The sequence below is a fragment of the Cephus cinctus genome, unplaced genomic scaffold (genome assembly GCF_000341935.2).
Source record: "Cephus cinctus unplaced genomic scaffold, Ccin1 Ccin1_scaffold0215, whole genome shotgun sequence".
NCBI lineage: Eukaryota > Metazoa > Arthropoda > Insecta > Hymenoptera > Cephidae > Cephus > Cephus cinctus.
Genome location: NW_014332933.1, coordinates 3,480,153 through 3,498,644, shown reverse-complemented (window position 1 = coordinate 3,498,644; position 18,492 = coordinate 3,480,153). Strand labels below are relative to the sequence as shown.

The 18,492-nt window shown below is 32.9% G+C and overlaps 5 protein-coding genes across 11 annotated transcripts; 2 read left to right on the top strand and 3 right to left on the bottom strand.

Moving 5' to 3' along the window:
* Positions 1 to 58: 58 nt before the first annotated feature.
* LOC107265269 (caspase-1) lies at positions 59 to 3,080 on the bottom strand. Its single transcript, XM_015734555.2, has 3 exons — positions 2,783 to 3,080; positions 2,121 to 2,380; positions 59 to 2,043 (listed from the first exon to the last, which is right to left on the bottom strand). Exons 1-3 carry the CDS (start codon positions 2,866 to 2,868, stop codon positions 1,487 to 1,489), a joined length of 903 nt encoding a protein of 300 aa, XP_015590041.1. The 5' UTR covers positions 2,869 to 3,080; the 3' UTR covers positions 59 to 1,486.
* A 258-nt stretch (positions 3,081 to 3,338) lies between these two features.
* LOC107265265 (alpha-(1,3)-fucosyltransferase B) lies at positions 3,339 to 5,351 on the top strand. Of its 3 annotated transcripts, none has more exons than XM_025082587.1 (7): positions 3,339 to 3,533; positions 3,758 to 3,800; positions 3,874 to 4,001; positions 4,078 to 4,297; positions 4,373 to 4,562; positions 4,618 to 4,795; positions 4,868 to 5,351. In XM_025082587.1, the coding sequence occupies exons 1-7, from the start codon at positions 3,522 to 3,524 to the stop codon at positions 5,345 to 5,347; spliced, it is 1,251 nt and encodes a 416-aa protein (XP_024938355.1). In that variant the 5' UTR covers positions 3,339 to 3,521; the 3' UTR covers positions 5,348 to 5,351. The 3 variants fall into 3 exon arrangements, with proteins under 3 accessions (XP_024938355.1, XP_015590035.1, XP_024938356.1); XM_015734549.2 differs by having other exon boundaries at positions 3,339 to 3,690; XM_025082588.1 differs by lacking the exons at positions 3,758 to 3,800; positions 3,874 to 4,001 and having other exon boundaries at positions 3,340 to 3,533.
* A 266-nt stretch (positions 5,352 to 5,617) lies between these two features.
* Positions 5,618 to 10,336, bottom strand: LOC107265261 (tubulin-specific chaperone D). Its single transcript, XM_015734542.2, has 18 exons — positions 9,995 to 10,336; positions 9,742 to 9,920; positions 9,544 to 9,682; positions 9,282 to 9,468; positions 8,986 to 9,208; positions 8,771 to 8,919; positions 8,461 to 8,690; positions 8,248 to 8,387; positions 8,068 to 8,173; positions 7,818 to 7,995; positions 7,585 to 7,743; positions 7,300 to 7,509; positions 7,040 to 7,204; positions 6,839 to 6,963; positions 6,617 to 6,771; positions 6,346 to 6,544; positions 5,982 to 6,284; positions 5,618 to 5,899 (listed from the first exon to the last, which is right to left on the bottom strand). The coding sequence occupies exons 1-18, from the start codon at positions 10,334 to 10,336 to the stop codon at positions 5,618 to 5,620; spliced, it is 3,471 nt and encodes a 1,156-aa protein (XP_015590028.1).
* Positions 10,337 to 10,896: 560 nt separating this feature from the next.
* On the top strand, positions 10,897 to 12,738 carry LOC107265268 (translation initiation factor eIF-2B subunit alpha). Of its 3 annotated transcripts, none has more exons than XM_025082590.1 (8): positions 10,897 to 11,111; positions 11,207 to 11,308; positions 11,453 to 11,592; positions 11,654 to 11,770; positions 11,840 to 11,952; positions 12,034 to 12,178; positions 12,260 to 12,385; positions 12,565 to 12,738. In XM_025082590.1, exons 1-8 carry the CDS (start codon positions 11,099 to 11,101, stop codon positions 12,571 to 12,573), a joined length of 765 nt encoding a protein of 254 aa, XP_024938358.1. In that variant the 5' UTR covers positions 10,897 to 11,098; the 3' UTR covers positions 12,574 to 12,738. The 3 variants fall into 3 exon arrangements, with proteins under 3 accessions (XP_024938358.1, XP_015590040.1, XP_024938357.1); XM_015734554.2 differs by having other exon boundaries at positions 10,901 to 11,111; positions 12,465 to 12,738; XM_025082589.1 differs by having other exon boundaries at positions 10,901 to 11,111; positions 11,190 to 11,308; positions 12,465 to 12,707.
* LOC107265262 (tyrosine-protein kinase Fer) lies at positions 12,737 to 18,455 on the bottom strand. Of its 3 annotated transcripts, XM_015734543.2 has the most exons (14): positions 17,928 to 18,455; positions 17,483 to 17,753; positions 17,216 to 17,411; positions 16,925 to 17,062; positions 16,645 to 16,845; positions 16,384 to 16,567; positions 16,124 to 16,294; positions 15,482 to 15,715; positions 15,231 to 15,407; positions 14,944 to 15,157; positions 14,719 to 14,871; positions 14,509 to 14,631; positions 14,281 to 14,403; positions 12,737 to 14,217 (listed from the first exon to the last, which is right to left on the bottom strand). In XM_015734543.2, the coding sequence occupies exons 1-14, from the start codon at positions 18,138 to 18,140 to the stop codon at positions 14,078 to 14,080; spliced, it is 2,538 nt and encodes an 845-aa protein (XP_015590029.1). In that variant the 5' UTR covers positions 18,141 to 18,455; the 3' UTR covers positions 12,737 to 14,077. The 3 variants fall into 3 exon arrangements, with proteins under 3 accessions (XP_015590029.1, XP_015590030.1, XP_015590031.1); XM_015734544.2 differs by lacking the exon at positions 16,124 to 16,294 and having other exon boundaries at positions 14,037 to 14,217; XM_015734545.2 differs by lacking the exons at positions 17,483 to 17,753; positions 17,928 to 18,455 and adding an exon at positions 17,140 to 17,149 and having other exon boundaries at positions 14,037 to 14,217; positions 17,216 to 17,339.
* Positions 18,456 to 18,492: the final 37 nt, after the last annotated feature.

The window sequence follows — 18,492 nt, the reverse complement described above, 5'->3', positions numbered from 1 at the left end:
AAAAAAGTTTCATGAACTCTGGTTTTGAAATTATAAAAAAATTTAATCATACATAGGATTGCATTTCACATATATATATTATAATTATCTTGTAAATTTCCATACAAATTTATATAAAAATGTATTAAGTAGGGAGTACAAAAGTTCGTGCACAAAATACATAATAAATTGTATGTGTCGTTGAATTTTTCTGGCACATTGAAAATTAAAAATAGGATTATCGTTTAGAAACTTGCGATTCAATTAATGCAATATCAGGCACTGTATACTGTTGTCGACATGATTTTCTTATTTAAATAATTGCTTTTTACTTCCCATAAAAAAAATCAAATACTTTTGTAAATTTCAGTACAAAAAATGAGCAAATGTATAAGGGCGTAAAGTATATACGCCTTTAAGTTTCAAAAAGTCATCGTACATTAAATATCACACTGTGCGCTTATTATCACGTAATTCTCTTACCATATACATATATATTTATATAAATGTTATTTGTATCACTTTGGAAACATTGATCAGAGCCAAATTGCATTTTTTTAATCTTCTAACATTTATAGGCTCTTTGAATATTTGTAATAAAACCATTCAGCAAAATGAAGCTAACGATACATCAAAATCAATTTTACATGTTATTTAAATTTGTAGAATTTTCTACGTCTACAACATATTTCTTTCCTTTGGGCGACAGTGCGAATAACATTAATTGTAGGACATATAAGAAGATGGTTATTATGGAATCATCTCTGTTAATACTTGCACTGTTTTGAAGTAATATTTTAACTTAAATACTAAAAAATGCAGTTTTTCTTTGTGTATTCCGAGTTACTGAGCATACCGTAAAGGAGTATACCTATCAAGTTATAATAATGAATATTTACCATGAACTTAATAATAAAAAAATGATTGTGTAGCATAAATGCAATCATTAGGATATGGTAAAAACGTCACCGATTACAACACAACCTAATTGTATATTAATTATTAGTTTCTACAATAACGAAAAAATTATTTCAGATCAGTTTTACATCTTTTTTCATGGAAAGCTATAGTCCATTGCAACATCACCCTCATTGCACGAAAAAGATAATATAAAAGTAAAAAAAAAGGCGAATTACTGTATCACTCCTGAAAATGCATAGGTGCTATAAAAAAAATCTTCTCAGTCAGTGCGAGTATAACTAAAATAGAAACTTGAACCTTGATTTACGATCTGCTAAGTAACACAAAGGTGGGTTTATACACCATAGCTTATCTGAGCATATAAATCCACTGCATTATTGAAAACTAGTACAGTCGCTAATCGGTACTAAATTCATTTAATCAAGGGTAACTTAAGATACACTTTATGTGCAATCTGCAAAAATTACTTCGCGTTAAGAGAAAACACGCTCATGAAAATATGATAGACGCAATTATCGCGTAACAAGATACGTTAATTAATCATCGGTGTCTATAATCCATTTATATCGATTGAAAATAAAGCTGACTATGAAACTTTGCCATTCACTGGAGTGAATCTTACTAGACGTGTCAACATCGAAGTAATGCAAGGAATTTGCTTCTGTTGATGCATTGTGATATTATCCGGAGTATTCGATTCATAATCAAGAGCAACTCTTTGGCATACAAATGTTAACAAAGTAAGTATATCATAACGCGTACCATTTTCACGTAATTCTGCACACAATGCCTGCATGAACCATGAACCACGACAGGTATTCCTCCAGGAATAATACCCTGGTATGGTGGAATAAGCAATCAGAAAATCTGCATGCATAGGAATACGGTAGGAAGCAGCTGGTTGGCCATCAGTTTCTGTACGTTCTTTTAGAGTGAAACCACCATCCAGTTTATCACCTTGACAAGCCTGAATGAAAAACAGTTTGGGCTTGCCAGCAAGAGTACGACACTTATCAGCAGTGAAGTATGACCAGATTGCTTCAGTTTTATAAGGAGTATCGTGAGCATAAAGAATACCAAGTTCTCCATGACTCAATACAGATACTACAAGACAATCATGTTGAGAATGATCCATATCAGCCACTGTAAGTTGGTAATAACATAGGTTGATACAAAAATTTCTATTTTGTTTTGTTATTCATACATTTTATAATATTTACCTCTTTCTAGGTTTTTTATCACATCGCCATGAGTCAAATTGTGATAATCCATCACATCAAATCCAAGATCCTTCAGAACATTAATCAAATTGTCACAGTCAACATTTGTACCACATCTTTGTTTCAAATTGTTTGTAGTAAAAAATTCATGATTGAAGATTAAAGCGAGACCACGCTTGGAATGACTCATATTGTAATAAGCATCATAGCGTGCTGTTGGTGAGGTTGGTAAGGGTCCTACCATGGGACTGATACTGTTTCTATAGAGAAAAAGTAATAAGATTAATAAGCATCTTATTAAAATAATATTAAACTAACTTGACCACGGATTATCTCTTTTTTTTAATATTGGAACAAAGTACTGCCATGTACAAATTAATAAATTACTTACAATACATTAAGAGACATACTGATTATTCAATGACAACAGCGCAATAACTTAATTACAAATTGTTACTGATTCATTATTCCCTATTTGGTCCTAATATCAAGGAAATATCTTATCTTATCAAGTGCATTCGAAAATATGCATCAATAATAAAGGCTAGCTAAAACATTAGTGAATCACTTATTTTTCCAATGTGCTTATCGTTCTTTTATAAATTAACAGCTATCTAAAAAGCACAGCATATCGATAATGAAGCAAGATATTGATAATGTACCTTCCACATCCAAATGCATCGCCAGTATCAGCATCTTTGTCCTCGTCGGAGTAATTGTTCCCTCCGTTATTCATCGTTGAACACATAAAGCGATGCGCGTAATAAGCTTCACTAAGATTGAATGAAACTATTCAGATAATTTAATGGAACACGGTGATGAAAGAAATAATGTTAAAACATGAAGAGACTTGCACAGACTTCTATGTATGTACTACTAGACTGCAGCTGACTGTAGCATAATGTTATGGCGCGGATGCTGAGGAAGCCGGAGATGTTTAGTTACACTACGCCTACTTTTGATTGGCTACTGTGTGGAGCAAGTGCAGTAAAGTGCTGTGTGACGTATTTCCAGAGCTATCCTATAGATGTGTTCTAAAGTAAGCCAAGAGCGGTAAGAGCATCGTTGTGTCTCGTTCCAATGCATTTAATAAACAGAGAAACAATGCGGCTTTCACCGTTCATGGCTCATTTTCGAACACACCTGAAGTGCTCTGGATCATTTCAAATGCTAGAGCGAACAGACCTAGAATCGATCAACGAGAGGTATATCAATTTTAAAATTGTCAATGATTAATGTGCTGTCAAAAAAGGGTTTAGAACATATACAACTTTGAAAATATTAAAATGGAAATGTATATTTTCCATCCTTGTAGCACTTATGTTTTTATAGTGTTATTACTCTGTATACTTAGATAAATTTATCAGTCCAGGAAGAGGAGAGATAGCGTATAAGTTGTAGATGACAGTTGTGGCAAGTTTATTATTTAAGAATTAAACTATTGATATTTGCTTTTATGCAATGAATTTTTATTGGTTTTATTATAATTGTTTATTCAACAATGCATCATAAAACATATTCAATGATTTTAATGGTAGCAGCATCTGGTGTTATACTTACAATATTTCAGGTATAATGAATATGTGTTGGAAAATAATTTTGGTATCATCTGAACATATATTTTCTTGTTTTTATAGTTTTGGTTGAGTTCTTATTATGATACAGCATTATTGCCTCATGGTAAACTACATAAATATTAATTTTCAAATAATTTCCTAATATCTACAAATAGAATGTAAAATAATTTTCATAGACGTAAAAGATCCAGTAGTCTTATGGTGGTCACCATTTGTTGGAGATGAAAATCGCTTAAGTACTTGCGAGGATGTTCAATGCTACTTTACACAAAACAAATCATTTACATCTCATTTATTACTCAAGGTATTAATTTAATTTAATTTTGTAGTAAATAATTACGTTTTAAATATCTGACATTCTATGATTTCATTACTTTTAGGCAATACTTTTTTATGGAAGCAATTTTAATGTTGCTGATTTACCATTACCAAGATCAAGAAATGTTACTTGGGGATTAATTCATGAAGAATCTCCGAGAAACAATCCAATACTCGTTCATGATGATGCGTTGAATTTATTCAATTATTCAGCAACTTTCAGTCGTTATAGTGACGTACCATTGACTTTAGTTGATTTGCCAGGTGAAGAAGAATTAACAGGTATATATCACTAATAGAATGTATTCATAATACTGACAAATGTTTATAAAGTGTAACACCAGGTACTATGTGCAGACACATCATACCTTGTACCATTTAAGGAGAAGTCTGAGTTGGTGTATAAAAATAGTCTCGCTCCTGTCCTATATATTCAATCGGACTGTGATACAGCAAGTGATAGAGATTCATATGTAGCTGAATTAATGAAATATATACAAGTCGATTCGTATGGACCTTGTTTAAACAATCGGCCGTTGGTGGAAAGGTAAATATATCCCATTTAATCAACATAAATTTTTCATAGTGTGTTATCTCTTTAGCCTCAAGGATAATCATATGGAAACATTAATGAGTAAAGAATTCCTATCATTTGTGGCAAAATACAAATTCACACTGGCTTTCGAAAATGCCGTTTGCAATGACTACATCACAGAGAAACTTTGGCGGCCACTGATCGTTGGATCTATCCCAGTTTACTATGGTTCGCCAACTTTCAAAGTATGTACTAATAAATTGAAAATAGACTCAAGATTCTTATTGAATAAATCCTAGCAGAATATCTACTTGTAGGATTGGCTCCCCAACAATCAATCAGCGATATCAGTTCTGGATTTTAAAAACCCTAAAGATTTAGCAGCTTTTTTACTCAAGCTTGCCAATAACGAAGCAGATTACCAGGAATACTTAAATCACAAGTTACTTGATAGAGATAATAGAATAACGAATGATCGCTTATTAAAAGCACTACAAAGCAGACCAAAAGGTTATGCAAATGATTTTGGAAATTATGTACAAGCTTTTGAGTGCTTCGTATGTAGAAAAGTGCATAATTCTCAAAGAAGCTTAATGACAAGCAAACAATATTCATGTCCGCTACCTACAAATCCTTTGACAGGAAAAATAAATCACGGGAACGTCTGGGTAGACCAATGGAATATTGAAAAATGTGGTGCCAAATTACTTGCTCATTTTGTATCAAATAATAAAAGTATTGATATTAAACAATTCAATAATGAACAATTTCGTATGTATAATAAAGCAGAGTGCTAATATACGTTTATTTATAGTTAATATTTTAAAAAACAAAAATTCAAAAAATCGACAGTACTACATGTTAAAATATTACTCATTGATGTTATTAGTATATTTTATTCAATAAAAACATGAGAATATCGCAGAGATTTATCTTACATATATAAAAATTTCTTTTATTATACGATGCATAGCAAATTCTTGATTCGTTTAATGTAAAAAATGAAGGGACTTATCTAAAGTTAGCCTTTAAATATATTAATGATTTTACGTGTAACTGGAATTTCGTTAGTTCGCTCCCTTCTTTTGTATAATAGGAGCTGGTACTTTCATCAGTTCACAAAGATGATTTCTGATCGGACGCAATTCTGTAACTGGTTGTTCCCAATCAGTCGCGTTTAGTTCAGTTAAAAGATTGCCAAGTTCCTCCTCAGTCAAATCCATATCTTCTCCGTATAACGTCAACGCTTCATAAGTACGAACAGCAGTAACTTTTCTTATGCATTTATATTTATTACAGAGGAATATACTAAGCTGAATAAATGCTTTCTTGCCAACAGGGCCTCGGACCTAAAAAAAATATTAACCACTCAGAATCCAGAATCAATTTTAGTTATGCATACCAAGAATAAAGTTTCATGAAAGAACGTACTTGTAACAGTTGACAAAAAACTTCTATGCTGCTGGTCAAAAGTTTTGTGCTGCTAATAAATTTGAGCTCTCGTTTTAATAACGTCAGCATACGCTGCGGAATCTCACTATCAGGGTCAGTAAGAATCGACTGAATGCAACCTGAGCTCATCAATCTATCGAGGAATGCGAGCATCGAGGTGATCATTCGGTCATTTTTATGACTCTCCTCAAAGATGTCCAATATTTTGTTACACAGTTCTGTTGATGTCTTTTCGTCGAGTTCATTCAAATACGAGAATAAGGATACACTCGAATGTTTTACCTGGATACAAGAGGATTCAGATGATTCGCAATGCCTAATTATTTACAAATACTCAACTTACCAATGATTCACTCAAGCCGCCGACACTGAATATAATTCCTCGTAGAAGTGCAATAGTATAAGGTGGGAATGTCAGCATTTTTATAAATTTTGGGAAAGTAGCTGATTCTAATTTCCAATCCATACTGTCTTTGCATTCCTCTGCAGGAAATATAGTCTTCAATTCTGCATGATATGGAATATTTGGAAGTTCCGGATCACTGTTAAGAAAAGCATGGATAAAAATTGAAGAACCATCCATAATGATTTTGGCTGTTTTCATTTGATTATACCTATGTATAAGGGCACTAAATACAGTTCCAGCTTGTGCTCGAATTCTGTCAATTCTTTCTATAGCTTGCTGCGCAACACCGCCCACAATACTTGCCATTAGAGTTTGGTTCAACAACGACGAAAGATTCGCATGGGATACTAAATTCGTTAATAACTGTAGCAAAGAATATAATTAATTTTTATAAACTCTATTAAATGTCGGAAATAATATCAAATCATACATGTAAACCGGACATAGCAGCTGCTCTAACCCAAGCTCCAATATCACCTCGACTATCAGTTGTGTATTCCTTAAGAGCTTGTAAGTAACAATCGTACATTTCTGGAACGTATGGCTTCCACGTTTCTAGAATGTTAAAAGAAAATTAGGAATATCCATTTTATTATTGTATAATGCTTATAATAACATTTATTGAACTAACCAGCTTCAGACACCCCCAGAGTCTGTAGTACCATTTTTAAAGACTGCAACGCTTCCTTGCGACTCTCAGCCCACTTTAATGTATCATCTGTTATGTGTGAGCACATAATTAATGCTTGTACAATGTCCTTTATTCTTGTTTTGAGTATAAACAGTGGAAAGTGTCCTGTGAATAAGTAAATTTTTTAAGAAATACAATTAATACACATCAGATTGATATAATCAAACAATGGCTATATGATTATTGAAATGCAACTGTACCTATTGCTTGAGCAAATCCTATTCTGATCATTTGATTATGGTATCGTAAGTTACCCAAATAACGATTTATTATGGTATGACGAGCATCTTCATTGATGTATTCGTCCGCGTAATATTCTGAGAAAAATTCAGTGTGAGCTTCGGCTGATTTTATTCTTACAGCTGCCACTTCATGATTCAAACATTCCTCTAGCAAATTCTGCCAATCATCTGAAATAGTTATTATTTAGTTTGTTCATCGCTGTACATTCGCTTTAATTCTAGTTTTGTAATTTCATCACTTACCAACAATTTCTGTGGAATGTACAGGGAAATGAACGAGGGCACATTTTTTTATTAGCATGGCGCATGCCTGTTTCATAAGTTCACCCCCTAGACCTTTAAATTGACCTCGATTTGCGAATACGCGTACTGTATTTTTTATTTCATTGACAGCTGGTTTACCTAGTATGTTAAGATACGAATGTAATTTTTTTTTAAATCTGTTAAAAGACGAGTTACTATACGGGCGACCTTACCTATTATATTTTCAATCTTATCGTTGAAATGGTGATACACAGCATCTAAAACTTCTGCAATGGCAAGAACAGCTCCGTGTCGCACATTTAAATCAATTGAATCTAATAAGTCCAAAAGGTTTGGTAGGACAATTTCTACGATATACTGCGGATCTGTAGGTGTTAAATTACAGAGTGCCTGATAAAGAGATATAACAAATTTATTTTCATCTAAGAACTTTTTAAATTCATTCTGATCTACTCAACTGACCTTTGCTGCAAGCTCTCTGATAGCAGTATCCCAATGAGTAACTTTTTTCACCACTAAGTGATCTATTAGTGGTCTTGTATATTCTTTGTATTGTGCTATGTGAACGCTAAAATATATAATTTTTGTTTGCCAATTCAATAAATAATGTGTACAATCACTTTTGTACAATAAGCACTATACCTGATTTTGAGGTAAGCATGACTGCGCACTCCTACCTCGAAGTAATCTGCTATAGTTAGAATATCAATGCCGTGTGGAAAATTTCCTTGTCTTCCGACATTTTCTTGAAAGGCAGCAGAGGCAGCCCTACGGCAATTTATCTGCAAGAATGGTTCTCATCAATTTTCTGTGTCTCGATCAAATAATTTTAAAAACTGAATATCCGCGGAGTACCTCTCTATCGAAAACTGTAACGATTAATAAGGTAGCAGCAATTTCTTTGACATAAGGCTGAAAAACATTTGGTTCGAAGGCTCTTGCAAAAGACCAGCAAACGTAGCACGCAGCGTCACGAATTATAGAACCCACAGAACCGTAAGCTCGTGGCTCATCAAATACTAGCGCTTGGAGTACCAATGGTATAACATCATTCAGTCGATGAGGTAATAATAATCCTCTCCTTCCTTAAGGTATAAAAACAGACTCAGAAAAATATATGAAATCAGATTTATATATGAATTTTTGTGTCAGAAAAAGGACCAACCTAATTCTGCAAGTGCTAAGCAACCACCGTGCCATGCAGAATCGGATTCACGACCAGAAAATAGATTTAATACAAATCCCACGACATCATCTGCCATATCTATTGGTAGCCGCGCAGTGATCCTTCCAATTCCTTTTGCAGCTGACCATCTGAAAAGAAAATTAGGAATTTGTTTGCTCTTGATTACAACTCTTGTTATTATGTTTTTTGATTACCGAATAGTTATTGTTTTATCTCTGAGCCCTTGAATAAGCTGTTCAATAATGTCTTCTATCGCAGGAGGCACATCTTGATCATCTGCGTCATTCGTCATGGATTCATTGGTATCACCAACAGTTTCTGTTACAATATTTGTATTTGTAGTTGACAAAAGACTTATTTGTCTGCTTCCTCGCTGATACCTCCAAGATGCCAATTTTGATCTCAATAAAACAAATCCTATGAAAAGTATAAGAAGTCATATAATACAGTTGAATTTATTAATCAAATACTTTGAATAAAACAACATTACCTATACGTTGAACTACCTTCATTTCAAATTTTCTGACAAGCACTGCAGGATTCTCAGTTAATTTCAATTTTAATACTTTATCAAGTAAGATTTGAGTATATTGTTTGAGATCTTCTCTAGCGCAGTGCTTCAGTATTGAAGAAATCACTGCCAGAGGACCATGTCCCGATGGATCGCTTTCCAAGGACTGACAAAATTGAAATCATTTTTAATATCGATTGCATTTTTTTTAAATACAGTCATATGTATAAAAATAAAGTACCTCTAAACACCACAAGATCATTTCCTCAAGATATAATTTTTTTACATCAGACCGTGTTAAAAAATTTGCAATTAAAAAGACTGCAGCAACTGAACAAGCATCCTTTGATAAACAATACACTTTGCAGACCTTTAATATCCTAGAAATGATATTATATGAAAAAAAGACTATACCATATGAAATATAATATGGCCATACCTAACAATAATGGTCTGTTCATGTTTTACATGGTCAGATATTTCCAAACGAGCCAGAGGGAATGGTATCTTCGATATTATAGATAACCAAATGAGCAGAACATAACGTGTTTCCCATGTCTCTACATTAGATGGGTCCTGTTTCTCAAGCAATTTCAAAACAGGCACAAGATCCATTACCTGCATTAGTCATTGTATAATATTCTGTCGTATTCTCTGTATTACATGGTATCACAACAATGATAAATTCTTACCTCATGAGGAAGGTAAGTGGCAATTTTTTTGTAGGTTTTGACAGACATGAGAATAAACATATATTTAAATACATTATGTTTAACATTCTCTGGAGCATTATCATCTTTGACAATTACAAGCATAGAGCCCAAAATATCTTCCAAATATGGGTCCAAAAGGTGAGGCTGATCTTGATATTGAGATAAAATAAAGTTAAATCGATCTCTATTCCTCTCCAGGATCCTCATTGACAAATCTGGTTTTTTAAGTTCTGTGATAAGAGATTTTACTTCATCTATCTCTTTGAAAGCATTAAATCCACAGCCTATGCTTTCTGGGTCTGGATTATCGTTAAGCACCATTTTGACTCGTGTAATATGACTGCTTTTCGTGACTGTCACTTATTTGTCACTGCCAATGACAGTTTTATCCTTATTCGTGGGCTTGATAACGATGAAAGGAACTAAACGCCTACACTATCCACGGGAATACTTCACTCAACCCGGCAATCGTATACAAAACGTATATTTTGACAGTTCAAACCATAGAGTATTTCAGATAATCTATTGTATCAACTATCATATTAGAATTGTATAAAGTTTTAATAAGTGTCTTTTACTCTATTTTAAGAGCCCATATACTTTAATTTAATATACGTCGTCTTGCATGATAAATGATGCTTGTGTAATTGCTCATCGATTGAGCAAGACATTAATTTTATGTAGTTTTCATAAAATAAAAGTTAATGTATTTGATACTTTACGAATTTTAGAATATCGGTTAATTCATACTCCCTTGAAAAATAACAAAACGTATAGGTCCATTTATGAAAGCATTTTCACGTGCTCCGAAATAACGATACACTCTCCGCTCTCGGCTGATTTTTGAACATACCTATAGTGCTCCAGGAACACGCAAAAACGCTTGCACGAACGAACCTTATGTTGCCTGATAGAAGCACAGTTCTATACTGTAATTATGATCTATGTAGGTCTATGCTAGAATTTCACAGAAAGGCATTAATTTAACCTATGAAAATACATATGTTTCACTGTAATCCTTTCTTCTGTATTTATTTTTTGAAATAGTGAAACAAAATCCTCGTTATAAGGTGAACAAATACTATGGAAAAAGAAGGTACGTGAATTTCTGATATATTTGTGTTAATTTTAATATTGCAATTTTTTATTAGTAACAATGTGTTAGTGTATATAGAACAATTTATTTTTCAGAAATTTGTCAATTTTTCAATGGAATTATCAGAGATGAAAAAAATGTTTCTGCAGGAATGGCAGCAATTAGAACACTGTTGAAAGTGTTAGAGCATGCAAAATGTTAGTTTCTATTTAAATCATAATTTGCTAACTATAAGAATGTTAATAAATTTGTTACCAATTCATAATATTTTGGGAATTCCACATATTATTTATTTTACTAATTTCTTGTGCAATTTATTTAACATATTACATGTATTGCAGCAGAGACAGTTCAGGAACTTAGGTACTGCCTTCAAAATGCAGTTGATGCAATGAGATCTACAGATCATCCTGTAACTGCAATTGCATCTGGTAGTGAACTATTTCTTAGGTTCATTACATTGGCTACATTAGACACTCCAGTAAATATGAAGATTTAAATAATGGGATAAAATTTTAATGCTCTAATTCATTTTTATATAGTCTTTTGCAGAATGTAAAGGAATCATGATCTACAGAGGAAAAGTCTTTTATGAAAAATTAGTAGCAGCTAGAGGTAAAGTTGCAAGAGTGGCTGCAAATTTTATTAATGATGGATCAGTGAGTATATCGAATCACAAGACACTAATACTAAATAACTGATTCATGTGATTTTTTTTAATTTGGCAGAAAATTTTAACCCATTCAAAGTCAAGAGTTGTTTTGCAAGCAATGAAGGAGGCTGTTGCAAACAAGAAAATATTTGAAGTTTATGTTACGGCATCTTCACCTGATAACAGTGGGTATGTATTTTAAGATAAATGAAAAGTAATAATTTTCATCATTGAAAAATTGTATAATAAATATATTGTTTCCTGAAATAGAGAGATAATGTGCCAAGATTTACAACAATTGGGTGTTTCCTGTACACTGATACTTGATTCTGCAATGGGTTATATGATGGAACAAGTTGATATGGTAATGGTAGGAGCTGAAGGTGTTGTAGAAAGTGGTGGTGTAATTAATAAGGTATTTATCAAATTATCATATAGAACAAATTATTAATCTTCCAGTTTTACAAGTTTAAAGTTTTAACTTCCTCTACAACAGATTGGAACATATACTATGGCAATGTGTGCCAAGGAAGTGAAGAAACCTTTTTACGTTTTAACAGAAAGTTTTAAATTCTCAAGAATATACCCGTTAAATCAAGTTGACCTTCCAAACGAGTTTAAGGTAAGCAAAAATCATGAGTGTTTTTTTTTCATTAGATATAACACAGTATTGGCACTTGATCTATTCCATTTTATTACAGTACACTGCCAGTACGTTACTAAAAAAAGATCTACGAAAAGAACATCCTTTAGTCGATTACACACCACCGCATTATATTAATTTGTTATTTACTGATTTAGGAATATTAACACCTTCAGCCGTCAGTGACGAGCTCATCCAGCTTTATTTATGAAATCAATTTTTCACATATATTTGTACGTACAATATCCATGTCATTTTCTACGTCATTACATTTGTTAAGTAATAAAAGGAAAATGTGCACAACTGAAATAGAACATCAGTACCATAATCTATATGATAGTTTAAATCTTTTTATTTATTTATGTACCGTGTACAATAACATTCATTGAGTATTTTATAATTTACCTGATTATCGAGTATGTATAAAATATTCTGACTATTAAGCTGCTATGCACAGATACAATGCAATTAAATGTTAAATAATATACCATTTTTCATGTTAAGTTTCTCGAAGCCGACAAAATATAATGGACATTTGGACAGCATATCTCAAACGAATAAGCTTAGCTTTCTTTGTTTGTAGTTCTGCGAATGTATTACTCTTCTAAATATATATAACAATGTACAATCTGTTTTTTTTCTATAGCTGACTGTTTATGTTTCAAAATCTCTACATTCTGCACACATGAACAATTATATTGCACAGCAATAAAGGTTATACACATTGTAAAGTTAATAGCTGCCGATATTTAAAGTAATCTAATATATGAAAGGTATAATAGTTATTATATCTCGCAAATATAGATAAATTCAACAATAGAAATTAAACAATACGCGACGAAATTATATTTATGCCGATTAAAGATCAAAAAATGAGAAATACAATTTAATATCACTTGTTATGCACAAGAGCAAGTGCCCATCAAATAGTATTACCTAAGATTGAAGTTATTTTCATATCTAACAATATTGTTCAGGTAATAAAACATTATTAGTATCTAATTGACAGCGAGTAATTAACATTGATAATCTACATAATATAATTCGTTATCAACAAAATACTTTGGCGGATACTGCCAGTTTCTTGATTCTCTGTATACCATAATAAATTTCTCTTTAAAAGACCTCGTATCAAACATGATCACGTATGATATACAATAAAACTAAAACAAATTAAGAATTTTAAAAATCGAATTAGTTATACTGGATCAATGGAAGTGTTAGGCCAAAATTATATTTAATAATGGTTGACTTCACGAAACCTTGCCTACAATATCATTATTAATAAATGCCAGTATTAAAATCCAAGAATAGACGGTCGAGATATTTTATGTGATAAAAAATAAATTAGAAGACGATAACAAAACATATGTCTCGAAAATGGTGTTCATATGCTTATAGCGAGATGCAGCATAGACAATAGGAAATACTTTTTAACGAATGACCGTTAATTGATTTAAATTAGATCCAGTTAAACAAATCAAAATAAGATTTGATTTCTTTAAATTCTACAAAACTACTCTACTATTGTGCACGCTGAATACACAAAAATATTGTTTTACTTCGCGCATAAAGTTGGAACAATTGAAGCACCGATATAAAGTGTACTTCTGGCATACACTTCTTAATACTCCATTGTGAAATTGGCTGTTCAAAATTATAATTCATTATTCATAGTGCTTGAGAAAGTGTGTCAACTACTGTATAAATCTGATCAAAATGCGGTCTTTTTTCTGGTTCGTATTCCCAGCAACGCAACATTAATCGGTATATTTCATCAGGTGTTCCTTCAGGGGATGGCATGCGATATCCTAACGATATAAAAACATTTTATAATAATATTATCATATTAAATAATATTTACAAATTCATACCTGCATCTATTTTCTCTCGCGCCTGTGAATTCGACATTCCACTATAAGGGTTGCCGCCCTTAGAAAATATTTCCCACATAAGAACGCCATAACTCCATACATCGCAAAGAGAAGTATATTTTCCTGTCGAAATGTATGCATAGTAATATATATAATATAAAAATATATTTATGTTATTTAAGTGATTATAGAAATGATTTGGAGTTCACAAAATTTGTATACAAATACCGAAATTTAAGGCTTCTGGTGCTGTCCACTTTATTGGAATTTGTTTCATCCCATCAGATACTATGTACTCTTCCTCTTCTCTGGACATGCCAAAATCCGAAATTTTAACTATCGATTCGTATCCTGAGGTCCCAATCATAATATATTTCTTAATAAACGTTTGATTACTTATGCAATGACGTTGATCAAATGAAACTATGATCCACCTACCCACAAGGCAATTCCTCGCAGCTAAATCCCGATGGATGCAATATTTAGATTCCAAATAGCGCATTCCAGCAGCTGCATCCTTGCACATTCGAAGTTGTTCACGCTGTGTTATGGTGCCAGCATTTTTTCTCAAATACGTAAGTAATGAACCACCTGGACACATTAACGTTTACCATTAAGAACACACGCGTACATATCCTGAGTCATAAATTATATTGCTCTTACCAGGAACTATTTCCATAACAATCATAATTGGTTGCTTCTGCACACAAATCCCAATAAGCTTAACAATATTAGGATGGTCATATTGCTTCAAAATTCTTCCCTCTTGCAGGAACTTTTTTTTCTGTTCATCAGGCAGTGTCACTTTACAAGTCTTCACGGCTACTTCAGTCTTACCTGTCTTCAACTGTGCTTTATATACATCGCCGAAGTTACCCTAATAATTTAATGCATTGCAATGAATCCTGAAGTGTATATTCATATCATAAATTAGATAATCAAATATTTACTCTGCCTATTTTGTCCAAAAGTATGACATCGTCATTGTTAAGTTCCCATCGTTCACGCAAAATAGGAGATTTTAATATAGCACCGGATCGACTTGTTACAGGTAAACCAGATTGCCATTGATGCATTATTAATTCTTGTATTGATGGAAAGGTAGGTCCCTCAAATCTGTAGTGTCCCTAAAATATCATTTTAATTATTAAAACATTCAATAGTGATCAGAGAAATGCGAAGTTAAAATCACCAAATTTACCTCGGGCGTTGTTTGAACAATGAAATGTTTGTGTCCGTCCCAACAGACAGATAAGACTATCTGGCACTCATCGTTTCTAGTAGTTTCGCGTACCAAATAATCTCCTTCGTTAACAAGAAGTCGCACCACTTCTTCTCTTGGCAAAACACCATGAAACCATTCTTCCTCCATCAGTCCTGCATTTCCATTTCCTTTTTGGTTGTTACTCGTATTAGACCCGCCACGTAGAGGAACCTACATGTAATTAGAGTTTACAGGATATGCTTATTATATCCATAAGAATATTCTACAGGAGATGGTACTAACTTCAAGGTTGACGTACACCATTGGGGTAAATGAGAATTAGTATACTATCACTATTAGGTCACAACTCAAAAATATCAAAATGCTAATATAACTATTTAACAACTACTGTTTATAAAACGATATTCTAAACTGATAATATTAGGTTATACGATTTTAATCAGATGTAATTTGTAATTATGCAAACCACAGCGACAAAATACATAATATATATTAGTATTACAAAATATTATTGTTATCAAATGAGGTTTCAAATGTATGACTAACATTGTTGGGCACACAATATACAAATTTTATGTCACACATCGAGTTCAGGCAGATAGAATACATAGCACATACTACTGATGGAGCATTAACTGGTTTAGATGCTGGACCTTCACTACGCGCCCTAATTACTCCATTTTTCGTATCGTTTATTGAGGGTAACGATTTGAAGGGAGATCTTAATAATGTCATAAGTCGTTGATTCCGTCTCAGCGTAAATAGACCATTATCTGGAACTGTATTTCTCTGGAAGCGTAATCGTTGGAGGGAGAATGGAACACAACATGATGGGAACAAGACGAATTCTTCTATCTGGTATAACGAAATGTTATTACCTTGTTGATCACGGGTGGTTCAGTGAATGAAACTTCCATAGAAAGATCACAACCGGATGGTAATTCCTCGCAACCGAGTTCGTTGAGGGCTCCTCTGATGACGTCAGCTTGTCTTTGTAATTTCTTCTCCTGACAGCGTAACCTTAATTCCTCCCGCTCTCTTGAATAATCCAGGATTGACATTCTGTTATGTCAGAAAATGGAAATTTTCCTTGAGTAAATACAGAATACATTTTTTATGGTTACTTTCATTAAATTTACTTGGAGTCACTATTGCTCTCTTGAGAAGCCTGTCGATTTTGTTGGGTTGTCTTTAAAGAAGATTCCAGTTCCGTAAGTCGACTTCTTAGCCAGTCTATTGTTAAGTTATCCACTGTTAGCTTGTTTGGCAATAATTTTCCTGACGTGTCGTCCACGAGATTTTCATCAAACACGAATCTTATTGGCGAAGCTTGTCTTGTTCTGTAAATGAAATCAAAGCGATAATTGCGACGCATACAAAGTAACCATCTACACGAATTTATCTAATAAATAAATATACCTGTGTTTTCCTATAAAATCTTTGTATTCCTCGATGGGTTTTATCGAATCTACAGCCTTTTGCATTCGAGTATGAATTTCTAAAAACTTCTCAGTGGTAAAGTCAGAATATTTTACCATTTCTTGAAGAATACCTTTCCTATAAAAAAAAAGAACAGTACTGTGAGATTGGAACATAAGTTGAATATAATTTTATTTTGAAGCTTTCCAAATTACCATGTCCATTCTTATTGTTTGCATGTAATAGAGTAGAAAATTGAGTAAACAGTTTGCCAATGATATTATGACTTACCATGTTACTATAAATTCCTGATGGATGGCTTGCTGTCTCTGAAGTAAACTTGGCAAGTAACAGGTTCTCAAATCATTCTCACATTCAGTTACTGCTCCAAGAAGTAATACATATTCGTTGTGTGTTAAATGGAGCTTCCTACAAGCCTTTTGATATTTCTCTCTGACTTCATCTAATTTTCTACCCCCGCGGCCAGCTAACAACATAAATCATTTATAGAAAAGATATGACAAAAAATTTCAAATAAAATCTAAGAGCCATCCTTACATTTAATGTAATGCTCTTCAAATCTAGATCTCATTAACTTATAAACTTCCAAATTTTTTTGATACTCTGTTTTTTTCCTGGATACGTCATCAGTTAATTGTTGAAATTGATTATTTAACCATGTCTGTTCTTCCTGATACAATTTTCTGGCCTTTCTTCTTTCTAAGTGGAGATTGCTTATATGTTCAACTACTGTACTTTCCATAGAATCAGCCTGTTGCTTAATGAGTTTAGCAGTTTGATCAATGGAGTCCATTATGTCACGCCAGCTCTAAAATAATACATTTCCTTTATAAATTATTTATCATTAATGAACAAGTCATATACAAACAACTCTCAAAATCCTAATAACTTCAACATATTCCAAATAGTTCATTTCACAATTGGAATCTTAAGATAAGATACAGCTGTTGATTCACAGAATAACAGTATTATATTTTTTTACCTGAGCAATTAAGCTCCCAACAAGCTCCTCACTGCGTTCTACTTTCTTGCCCTGTGCAGTAAGAGAAGAGATCGTTGAAGCATACTCTCGATCTGACTTGACCTTATTGGTCAAGCAACGCCTCATTGTTTCTAAAAGTTTTATCTCAGCATCCTGTCGACCAAGAAGAGCCTCGTGAGAGGCTTGGCCCTGTAGGCTTGTAGAGAACCCCATTGTCCAGATGGGTTCTTATGTCAATTGTTATGCCTTGGAGCTCTCAATCAAATATATTAATAGAAACACATCTCTGCACATCTGTATAATTGACTTTTAGTAATTTATGCCATAGACAGCAGGACACACAAAATATAGAAGTGGACGATCCATTTCTTCTGAGATTTATTACATCACTTGATAAAAGGCACAAACTAAAGATCGCCCATGGCTGAGATCAACATTTATATTTATACACAACTAAAATTATAAATTTTTACTTTTACTGAGGAAATACCGCCACGGGATATGTCAATTCCAAAGACGACCGATAATACGTGAAAGTTTGAAGTGTGTTATTCATCCACCTAAT

Coding starts and splice junctions, on each gene's coding strand:
- LOC107265269 (XM_015734555.2), bottom strand. CDS start 2,868: ATGTGTTCAACGATGAATAACGGAGGGAACAATTACTCCGACGAGGAC. Junction 2,381..2,782: donor GATGCATTTGGATGTGGAAG/GTACATTATCAA, acceptor TTTTCTCTATAG/AAACAGTATCAGTCCCATGG. Junction 2,044..2,120: donor GATAAAAAACCTAGAAAGAG/GTAAATATTATA, acceptor ACCAACTTACAG/TGGCTGATATGGATCATTCT.
- LOC107265265 (XM_015734549.2), top strand. CDS start 3,622: ATGCATCATAAAACATATTCAATGATTTTAATGGTAGCAGCATCTGGT. Junction 4,298..4,372: donor AGGTGAAGAAGAATTAACAG/GTATATATCACT, acceptor TACTATGTGCAG/ACACATCATACCTTGTACCA. Junction 4,563..4,617: donor AATCGGCCGTTGGTGGAAAG/GTAAATATATCC, acceptor TTATCTCTTTAG/CCTCAAGGATAATCATATGG.
- LOC107265261 (XM_015734542.2), bottom strand. CDS start 10,336: ATGGTGCTTAACGATAATCCAGACCCAGAAAGCATAGGCTGTGGATTT. Junction 9,209..9,281: donor GAAGGTAGTTCAACGTATAG/GTAATGTTGTTT, acceptor TACTTTTCATAG/GATTTGTTTTATTGAGATCA. Junction 6,772..6,838: donor CTGCTATGTCCGGTTTACAT/GTATGATTTGAT, acceptor TCTTTGCTACAG/TTATTAACGAATTTAGTATC.
- LOC107265268 (XM_015734554.2), top strand. Junction 11,593..11,653: donor TGGCTACATTAGACACTCCA/GTAAATATGAAG, acceptor ATTTTTATATAG/TCTTTTGCAGAATGTAAAGG. Junction 11,771..11,839: donor ATTTTATTAATGATGGATCA/GTGAGTATATCG, acceptor TTAATTTGGCAG/AAAATTTTAACCCATTCAAA.
- LOC107265262 (XM_015734543.2), bottom strand. CDS start 18,140: ATGGGGTTCTCTACAAGCCTACAGGGCCAAGCCTCTCACGAGGCTCTT. Junction 16,568..16,644: donor GAGAGCAATAGTGACTCCAA/GTAAATTTAATG, acceptor CTGACATAACAG/AATGTCAATCCTGGATTATT. Junction 14,404..14,508: donor ACCAGAAGCCTTAAATTTCG/GTATTTGTATAC, acceptor ACATTTCGACAG/GAAAATATACTTCTCTTTGC.